Source organism: Arachis stenosperma, chromosome 2 (assembly GCF_014773155.1).
Source record: "Arachis stenosperma cultivar V10309 chromosome 2, arast.V10309.gnm1.PFL2, whole genome shotgun sequence".
NCBI lineage: Eukaryota > Viridiplantae > Streptophyta > Magnoliopsida > Fabales > Fabaceae > Arachis > Arachis stenosperma.
In genome coordinates, this window is record NC_080378.1 from 35399360 (window position 1) to 35410296 (window position 10937).

Sequence of the window (10937 nt, forward strand, 5' to 3'; positions counted from 1 at the left end):
AAGTAGGCGAGACCTCTGACAAAAAATAAATGATCACAATTAAAAATATAAAGTCCCAATGAGCATTGATATAACAAATTGAGTTAACTATTATATATATATATATATATATATATATATATATATATATATATATATATATATATATATATTTAGTTAACAGAAATTTACAAATATGCATAGTTATCAGAACCAAATTGGTAATTGATCCGGTCATATGACGGGGTCATTGGGTCATTGGTTCAACCGGTGAGTCACTAATTTATCCGGTTGACTCAGTCATAATTAAATAAAAATATAAAATTATAAAATTAAAATTAAAATTAAAAGTTAAATGCATATTTTCAAAAATATATTAATAACAATTAAATATCAATCCTTAGATATAATTTATGGTACAAAGAGAGATAATAAATTAGTCCTTAATATAAAATACTTTCTCAATTTAAATGAACAAGTGAAAAAACAAAAGATAATATAATCAATATCAATATATTTATATATCATGTGTCATTACTTGTTTGGTATCCACGTCAATCCATACTTAGAAGGATAAAAAAAAATAAAAATTCATTCAGAGTTTGTTATATATTTATTTTTTTATCACTTAAATTATTAAGAAACAAAGTAGTGCAATGACAAGGAAGTGTGTTGCATACATGTTGTCTTGGGTTCAAATCTCATTGTCTACATTTTTTGAGATGTAGTAGACAGGAGCATTCTATGATGGTCCTGGTTTTCAACGAATTTGACCATTGTTGACCGATTCGAATGTAAGTCAGGTCTAATTTATTAACCGAATCGACCAGTCTACCAATTAACCGATTTTTTAGTCGAATCGATCTATCCGATCCGGTTTTAATAACTATGCAAATATGTACTAGCTGAATTTATTTAAATAGAACCTTTTATGTTAATAGTTACTAAGTTAACTAATAAACATCTCCTCAATATGTTAATTAAAATAAAAATATTTACTAAAGTAATTAATAATCTAATTAACAAAATTTTACTTAATAATTTAATTTAGGTAAATATAAAATTACATAATTATTTACTTAAAAAATAACTTTTATTTGGATAATTAATAACTAAATTAATAAATTAAAAAACATATAATTAATAAATTAACTTCAAGAAAAATATCTACCACAACATTTAATATTTAAATTAATAATTATGTATTTAATAACTTAATTACAAAAAAATGAGAACAACATTCTTAAAATCATACTCTATCAGTGACTTGTTATTAATGATATATTTAGCCACCTAAATCATGAATTGTATACTAATTCTTGCCAAGTATCCTAACCATGGCTATACATATATGCGATAACATAAACATGAAGATAATAAAACTAACCGCGAAGTCGGCTGCCCTGGCGACGTGCCATGTCGCGTTCAGTCAATTGATGTTCGAATCACGTACATTTGTACACACCATCTTAGAGTTACTCAACAATATGGTCAGAAAATGATAGACGAGAGGAAAAAGTGGTCGAAAAGTTGGAAATGGGACCCGGAATGTTGCTATCAACGACATGTATAGGCCGCGGCCAGAAACGAGATAAGGCATGTTACATATTTTTGTAATTATTTTTAAAATTATTTATTTCAATAAATAAAATATTTTCTTATTTATTTAAGAAAAATCCCATATTTTCATATTTAGTTACTTGTCAATATTCACTTCTCCAAATTTTCTATAGTCTCGTGTCTCGCTCTGTCCAACATCAGAACGGCAGCCTACTTCTTTGTCCAGCTTTACTCCCATCTCTTCACTACGGCTGATACTACGTCTTCTTTCTCCACCGTCGTTGTAGCTATGTAATGTCTCTCGATATCTTGATTTCTAATTAATTGATTATTGAATATTGATTGTTCTATGGATTAGTTCAATTTTTAAATTTCTATCATTTTTTATATTAGTTTTGGTCATAATTCTGAAAATTGAACTGAACTGATCGTTTCAGTTGAATAATTAATCAAAAACTAATTATCAGGTCGGTTTGATTAATTTTACAAACTGTCTGACAAAAAACTAATAAAAAAATCGGTCAAATCGACAATTAATCGATAAACCGTTAGGATCAATCGGTTTTTTAAAGGATAACTTTGGATACCCGCATCCAAACGACGCCGTTTTATAGTTTATATATAAAAAAAAAACCCTACATGGCTACCCTCGCAACCCAGTCCCGGTGCCAGTTCCACCCCTCTCGGCCTCTCCTCTCTGAAACTGAAGAAAGTTTGAAATTGAAAGAAAACGAACCCTAGCCACCGCAGCCACCGCAGCCACCCACAGCCACCCAGCCCGTAGCCACCGCAGCCCCCACAGCCCCGCATCGTTGTCATCGCCGAACCCTTCTCTCCCTTTTCTCTCTGTCGCCCTCTTTGTGTCTCTGTCACTGCTCCTCGCCGTGGTTCGTCGTCGCCGCTTCTCTGCTCCTCGTCGTGGGTCGTTTTCGCCGCTTCTCCACTCCTCATTGTGGGTCGTCGCTGCTTCTCCCTTCCTCGCCGGCGTCGTTTCTGCTTCTCTGCTCCTCACCGTGTCTCGCCGTCGTTGCTTCTCTTTTTCGTGTATTGTCTCTCAGTCGCAGTTTATCTCCATAGCCAAAAATTTTCAAAATTTCAACCCTCAGGTCTCAAGTCTCAGACTAACTCTCTCTGACTCTATCTCTCTGACTCTATTCCTCCGAAATTTGAAATTTATTCTGAATATGCATACGATGTATTTTTGATGATTCTGAGTTTTTAGATATTAATTTTTTGAATTTTTATTTGAACTCTGTCGCTGATGAGTTATAAATTCAATTGTTTAATTTATTAATTCTGCTGAGATTGATTTTTAAATCCAATCTGTTGTACTTGTTATTTTGGTGAATTGTTGTTTTGCTGTTATTGATCCAAAATAGAAACATTGCCACAATTTTACATTGAGTTGTTTATGCTGATTTTTTCTGATTTTGGATTGGTGATTCTGGTGGCTGATTTTCTGATTCTGAATTGTTGATGGTGCTATGGTGCATGCTTCATTGCATTGTGCTGGACTGCTGAAATTTTTCTGATTTTGAGATGTTTATGGGTTGATTCTGATTGCTTCGCTGCATTGTGTTTATGCTGGAATTTTTTTGTGGATGCTGTTTTTTTTTTATATTTTGTTGTTGATTATTTGTGAATTTTTAATTATAAATTATGAAAAATTGTAAAATTTTAAAATTTATCAGCTTAAAAATTATTAAATTTAAATATTTAAAATTATATATTAATTTCTTTATAATTTCATCATATATTTAATTAAACTGGTTAAATTCCGGTTGAACCTTTGAACCATTGAACCAGTCACTCTACAGGTTCATTGACTGGGTTCAGTTCTCACAACCTTGGTTCTGGTATTTTGCCTCTTTATGAGGTGAAAATATAGTTTGTGATTAAGCTTGATTCATAGAGCCTTAATTTGCTGGTGTATGATTAAACCTTGTTAGTTTATTTAAGGATAAAATAATTAACATTCTGGAGTCTTCGGAATTGTCAATATTTGAAGAAAATTGTCAAGTCTTGTTACATTATTCTCCATGTCTGGACAATACAATCAAGTTAAACATAATACTTAACAGGAGTATGAATGGATTAGTTTGGTCCTTGATTTGCTATTGTTATGTAATCTGGTGTTTTGATGAATTCAACTATTGATCTGTCATTTTTGCTTCTGAACCTTGGTTTGCAATTGTTGCATCTGATTCAATCCCAAATTTCATACTTGATTTTCAATAATACAAAGGAAAAACTATTTGGATTTCTCACATACTCTTCCAACAACAAAGATCACACCATTCGGGCTATTAAAAAGAAAAAAATAAGTTTCTCCTTTTTCAGCTTGAAGGACTCTCCTTTTATAGGAAAAGATTTGCATACTTGAAAGAATGTTATATCCTTGTTATTTGGTAATGTTATTGACTGAGAAAGAAAGTTTTACGGTTTTTTGCACCCTTCTTCCCTTCAAGTAGGAAACATTTAATGAAAGAATTTGAAATAATTAGTCTATTTCGAAGAAAGAGAGAATTGAGAGTTGCTCAACTCTACTTCCTTTATATAGGCAGATTACTGATCCTTGGTTTGCTATTGTTATGTGATCTGATGGTGCTGATTATTATTGCTTCTGAATGTAATGGTATTTCTGCCCCCTCTATATTCGCTGCATCACATTCTCTATTCTGAACCATCAGTTGCCTTCTTCAACTTTATCACATCATTTTATAGACAATCAATTCGCTTACAACTACTTGTTTGTGGTTCAATTCATTAACTCTCAAAGGAGTTGTACAATGCTTTTAGGTAGAAATATTAAAGAAAAATCTTTGCTCAAAGTTAAATTGCAATGATTAACACCACCTACTGCTACTATGAATTCAAACCAAAAAAAAAAATGAATTAGACTAGTTACAAGAACATGAAAGCATGGATTAGGGAACATGGAATTAATGTAAGTTGAACTTGTTTGCAGCAGACACTGTAGATTAATTACAGGCACATGAAAGCATGGATTATGGAACATGGCAGAATTCATATTTTAGATGAATTCAAACCATAAAGTCTGGAATTTTTATTTTACAAACCTCGACTTCTTGATGGTTCTGATGACTTAACAATTAACATGTAGTTTTGTTCCGAAAAAATAAAGATTGATAACTGCATGAGAAAAGACTGGCCAAATGGAATAGTAAGATATGTTCAAAGTTGATTTTGTGGACAGATCCTAAGTAAATTATATCAATTCTAATAATGTTTGTGCGCACACTGAATTTAACATTCAACACAATATACATAAGCATCAATAGTCATTGATACCTGCAGATAACGCTTATAAGAACCTAATAGCTTAACAACTAATCATTGGTACTTGCAGATAATGATTTTGATTGGATTGCCATAAATCTTCTTCAATAGTCGCTTTGCCATTTCTCGCAAGTTGAAAAATGAAGTTTCTTGATTGGTACTTGAAGATTGGGGTCGTTTCGGCTCTGGTTGGGGCTTCTATGGAGTTGTTCATGATCAAAACTGGTTTCTGTGTGAGAAACTTCCTTATTGATTATCTTAATACTTGCACTTTCCATTCCTTACTATTATCTTCTTTTCTCATTTTTCTTTTATGTTCATTTTCTCATTCTTATTAATACTGCCATTTTTAACTTATGATGCTCTCATATTCTTGTTAATTTGATTACTGTGACCTTATGAGTCATTGGTTTTGTTATTTGATAAAATTGCATCCGTTGCTACTATTTACAACATAAAACTACAGTGTGTGTCGTGAGTTCTTTGACTATGATTTTGTTTAGTAGGTTCTCTGTTTTTTTTTTCAGTTTGTAGAGACTTTCCAAAAGAAGATGATGAAACAGAACATAAATGACATATAAAACTGAGGCTGTGTTTGGTTATTGTCTAAGGATAGTGGGGGAAGGCACACGGAGGGACAAACGACTATTGGTTGCTCCCAGGATGGCATGGACTTGGGTTGAGTTGAGAGGGAAGAATTGGAACAGTTAATGAAATTGCATTCCCAGTGTGCTTTCTTTCTTTTTTTTTCGCCCCTTGTATTGTCATTTTGCTCCTTTAAAAATATAAACCTTAGAATGCCTCTCTCCCTATAACTAAACACTATGCATAGACACAAATTTGTGTCTCCGTCCCTGCACCCACTGTCCTCGGACATGCCAAACGCAGCCTGAGTTCCACTAGTTTCATTCTTTTCTCAACTAAACCTTGAATGAAAATAGGAAATGAAGGCTTAAACCACTGAGATCTTTAAATTCGAAAAGTATCACTGTCTTCCATGTAAGGAATTTTTGGGAAACACATGGCCAATTTCACGTATTTCTTCGGCTCAAATTTCTTGAATACTCAATGAACTGTATTTTTGCATATGAGCTAGATGTTAAAGATTTTTTTTCTTAGGGAGTGTTTGTGGGCTTTTGATTTTGAAGGGGAAAGGAATGGGAAAGGAGGGAAGGGCTTGAAATTGTAGGTAAAGTGAAGTCCATTTTACTTTTCAGACCCTTACGTTCCTTCCCCACCAAAACCCTTGTATCTGTTCACAATTGTGTGTGTGTATGTGTATGATGTGTTGTGTGGGCGCCCGCGCATCAAATATATCAAGTGAATGTTTTTCTTATGAATTAGTTGTTGATAGTTGTTTTTCTGAAGGATTTGATTAGATCTTGTGAATTTTAAGCAGTTAAGGGTATGTGTGGTTGAGGGATAAACTTGGGGTGGTCATCTCCATAACTCCATGAAACTATTTAACTTTATTAAAAGAAAATTGATTAATTTTTCTCTGCATCATACAGATGACAAGGTAACTGTTTTGGAGTCAGAAAAGCGAGCCTGGGAGAATTCCCCAGAGGCTCAGGCAGTTAGAGATGCTCTCAATCCTTGGAGACATGTTGAAGCAGAAGGAACAAAAAGGTCTTAACTCAAGTATGAAGCATTTTCTTAAAAATTCATGAGTGATTTATCAAGATGTTGAATTAATATATTCTGGAATAAACTCAGCATTTGAAGTCCCCATCCAGTTGTGGTTGCGGTAACTCCTTTGCCAGCCAACAAGTTGTGGGCAAACTCCGTTGATTGCTCCCTTCAATTTTGTGTTACTGCTATAAGGCTTTTCAGTCTTGGATTAATTCTACTCAGCTCTTGATGATGTTTTGAAAGTTATAGGTAATACACTACAACACCAAGATGAGTGTAGCGGCATTCTCAATAATAATAAGCCTTGTATCTTAAATTGTGCACCTAATTTACCACTGTGACATAAATCTTCTAATATTGTGAATCTTATGCATTTCATTTGATGTTAAATTTTGCCAATCATTTCATTTTTTTACCCTTTCATATCCTATAGACTTCTTAGAAGGTGATAATTTCAAGAATTAGACCCTAATTCTTATTTCATTTTTCATATTAGGTTGGGAATATGTGTGGTATACTAAGAACAATTTTGTGATGACCTTAATTGCTCAAAAATGAAATTTTAGTGGTAGCAATTTTCAGGCCTTCAGAAAAAAAGGGATTATAATTATAGTTGGTATTTATTGACGTGGTATTGATTATGTGATTTAGATGGCTAAAGTTTATTCGAGTCTCAAGCTGATTTTCTTTGCCCTTGTTTCCCAATTGTGTTTGTATGCACAAATTCTTATTGTGCATGGGACGTCGCCCTCCAACACGGGAATAATCCTTAGCAAAATATTGGGGTAAAAAACATAAACAAGCCAAAGGGAGAATAATTTTACACAATAAGCCAAAGCAAAATCTGATTCATCAATCAATCAAAACACATTTCTATGTAGTTCGAATCAAGCTGGTTCGAACTCACTTTACATGTAAATCGAACCAAATAGGTTCGAATTACACATTGTAACCCATAGCCACATAATTCGAACCAATTTGGTTCGAACTTTATCTTCATAATTCGAACCAATTTGGTTCGAATTACACTGCTGAAGTAATTCGAACTAGCTTGGTTCGAATTACACAAACCATATTTCGTACTAGGCTGGTTCGAATTAGTGAGGACCAGACCTGTATATATATGGTGTGAACGTGAGCTGCTATCATTAGAGGGGGTTAAGATGGCTAGTGAGGAGAGTTTCGTAGTGTTGGTTCACCACAGAGGATCCATTAAGAGAAAAACTCGTTCCGGTGTAAAGTTCACTGATAAGGATCCTCTCTGTATTATCGTCAGGCCTATGACGAGGTATGAGGACCTTATTAGCTCTGTACTGCTGAAACTTGGTCTAGAAGGTGTGAAACGGGTTAAATTTTTTTTTATCGAATTTCAATCACGGTGCTCCAAGAAACCGTAAAGGACGATTGTTTCACGATCGGGAGTGATGAGGATTTGCAGGTCATGTTTCATTGTCGCCGGCAGTTTCCAGAGGTGAGGACACCAGAACTGTTGGCAAAGTTGGTTGACGCGGTGTTCAGCTCGGGGGGTTCGAACCGGAACACTACCACTTTAGCCACGGTAGCCGGTTCTAGCTCCAGACCTGCCGTTGCATCTTCCTCCGTCCCTGCGTATGAGCCACCCATCCAACATGTCGCCTCTCCTTCGTTCGCTGTTGATCTCAACGGCAGTGTAGGCGACGAGGTCGGAGAAGGGGAACATCTGGGGACCTCTTTACAGTGTGTTGCACCGGCTGGTGTTGGAGATGGATTCTTGGATGATCCAGAGGACGATGATGTCGAGCCGGATATGATTGCTGATGACAGTGGCGATGATGTTGGAGCAAGTGAGCCTGCTGGGGCAGGCGGTGGTTCTAGCTATGGCATGCAGTAGTACCCTCCACATTTTTTTTCTTTGGACTTGGATGCCATGAGGCAGGAGGGGGTTCCTGGGCAGCCGGCTGGATTTGGCGCTAGAGATGCTGAAGGGTCTGCTGGTCTGACAGAGTTTCAGGTTGGTCAGCAATTTCCGGATAAAGAAGAGGCCTTGTTAAGTGTCAAGACTTACAGCATCTGTCGAGGGGTACAGTACAAGGTCGTGGAGTCTGACTATCGCCGGTATGTGGGCAAGTGTTCTGAGTTCGGCAATGGGTGCACATGGTTGATTCGGCTTAGTCTCTGACAGCACAAGGGACTTTGGGAGGTCAAACGTTACAATGGACCGCATACTTGTCTCGCCACCTCCATTTTCAGCGACCACAGGAGTTTGGATTACCATGTGATATCGACATTCATTATGCCAATGGTTAGGGCTGATGCATCCGTCAGCATCAAGGTGCTCCTAAATGCCACCGCCGCACACTTTGGGTTTAGGCCAACTTACAGGAGGGTCTGGTTGGCGAAGCAGAAGGCTGTTGCCCTCATCTATGGTGACTGGGATGAGTCGTACAACGAGCTCCCAAGGTGGGTGTTAGGAGTCCAGTTGACGATGCCTGGTACTGTTGCAGTCATAAGGACGAGCCCTGTTCGTGTCGGTAGACAGTTGGACGAGTCTCGAGCTTATTTTCACAGACTATTCTGGACTTTTCTACCGTGTATCGAGGCATTCCGTCATTGCAAGCCCCTAGTTAGTATTGACGGCACCCATCTGTATGGCAAGTATGGGAGAACATTGCTTGTCGCGATTGCACAGTACGGGAACTCCAATATACTCCCTGTTGCATTCGTATTAGTCGAGGGTGAGAATGCTGAGTCGTGGTCCTTCTTTCTCTCCCACCTGCGTCAGCATGTGACACCGCAGCCGGGTCTGCTGGTTATCTCGGACAGGCATAACAGCATCAAGGCCGCGCTTGAGGCTCCTGACGGAGGCTGGTTACCTCCGTCTACATACCGGGCATTCTGCATTCGACATGTTACGGCAAATTTCGCCCTCACCTTCAAGGGCAAAGACGCAAGGAGGCTCCTTGTGAATGTGGCGTACGCTAAGACCAAGGTCGAGTTCCATTACTGGTTTGATATTCTTAGGTCCGAAGACCCGACGATGTGTGACTGGGCGAACCGGATTGAGTATTCGTTGTGGATACAGCATTGTGATGAGGGGCGTAGATTCGGACACATGACAACGAATATATCTGAGTGTGTGAACTCGATCCTCAAGGGTGTCAGAAACCTTCCTGTCTGCTCGCTAGTGAAGGCAACATACGGAAGGTTGGCCGAATTATTTGTTCGCAAAGGGAGAGAGGCTGAGGCACAGATGGGAACGGAGCACAATTTAGTCAGCACTTGGTGAAGTGTATAGAGGCCAACTTGAAGACGGCTAGGTGCTTCACGGTTACTGTGTACGACAGGGATAACTCCAAGTTCACCGTCACAGAGACAACTCCGACTGGTTTTTTCTCACTGGGTAGCTACAGAGTCTCATTTGCATCTCACACATGTGACTGCGGATGCTTTCAGGCACTTCATTTCTCGTGTCCCCACGCACTGGCATGCTGTGCCTACTCACGGCTTACATGGGAGCCTTACGTCCACCAGGTGTATCGTCTTAGTTCGGTCTTCAGTGTGTATCGGATGGGTTTCACACCTCCCATTCCAGAGCCACCATATGACGGGCCGACTATCATCCCTGACCCCAACAAGAGGCGTGCGAGAGAGGGTCGTCCGAGGTCCACTCGGATACGGACCAATATGGACGAGGCAGATCCGAACCGGCCAAAGAGATGTGGGCTTTGTCGGCAGCCCAGCCACACACGTCGGAGTTGCCCACAGCTCGGAGGAGCAAAGCACACATGGGGACATGATTAGGTGTATTGGTGGCTTTGGTACTTTTGTTATTTCAATTTTGCGTTTAGATTCCACTATTATCGATTTTCTTAGTTGTAGTTGGTGACTGATAGAATTTGTTAATGTTAGTGCGATGTACTTTGAATGGGATTTTAGTTAATGAATATGTTCTGTCTACGCAATTTTAAACGAAATGTATGTCTAATGCACACCGGAATAAATAACTGTATAAGTTTTATTAAGATATGATGCGGAAACTATGTTCGTAACTTAAATTGCTGTGCGTAACGAATTCTGAATAATTCGAACCATCCTATTTCGAATTACTTGGTTACTATTTCTTCAGTGTAATTGGAACCTAATTGGTTCGAATTATGAAGTTAGAATTCGAACCTAATTGGTTCGAATTATGTGGCTCTGAGTTACAATGTGTAATTCGAATCTATTTGGTTCGAATTACGTGAAAACTAAGTTCGAACCAACTTGGTTCGAACTACATAGAGATGTGCTTTGGTTGATTGATGAATCAGATTTTGCTTTGGCTTATTTCTGTAAAATTGTTCTCCCTTTGACTTGTTTATGTTTTTTACCCAAAATATTGTGACGGGTCTTCTCCAGCATCACATTTTTCTTCTTTTGTCCCTTTCTTTCTAACTACCATACTTTTCTTCCTATGTTGTACTTTTTCTGAAAAAGTTGCATATTCA

At 37.6% G+C, this 10937-nt stretch overlaps 2 protein-coding genes across 4 annotated transcripts; both read left to right on the forward strand.

Moving 5' to 3' along the window:
- Positions 1–2199: 2199 nt before the first annotated feature.
- Positions 2200–6886, forward strand: LOC130962209 (uncharacterized). 3 transcript variants are annotated; one of them, XM_057888349.1, is made up of 5 exons: positions 2200–2645; positions 4910–5070; positions 5456–5545; positions 6351–6468; positions 6556–6886. In XM_057888349.1, the coding sequence occupies exons 2-5, from the start codon at positions 4980–4982 to the stop codon at positions 6560–6562; spliced, it is 306 nt and encodes a 101-aa protein (XP_057744332.1). In that variant the 5' UTR covers positions 2200–2645; positions 4910–4979; the 3' UTR covers positions 6563–6886. The 3 variants fall into 3 exon arrangements, with proteins under 3 accessions (XP_057744332.1, XP_057744334.1, XP_057744333.1); XM_057888351.1 differs by lacking the exon at positions 5456–5545 and having other exon boundaries at positions 6351–6480; XM_057888350.1 differs by lacking the exon at positions 5456–5545.
- Positions 6887–8377: 1491 nt separating this feature from the next.
- Positions 8378–9736, forward strand: LOC130962796 (uncharacterized). The gene is made up of 2 exons (XM_057888963.1): positions 8378–8565; positions 8758–9736. Exons 1-2 carry the CDS (start codon positions 8378–8380, stop codon positions 9734–9736), a joined length of 1167 nt encoding a protein of 388 aa, XP_057744946.1.
- Positions 9737–10937: the final 1201 nt, after the last annotated feature.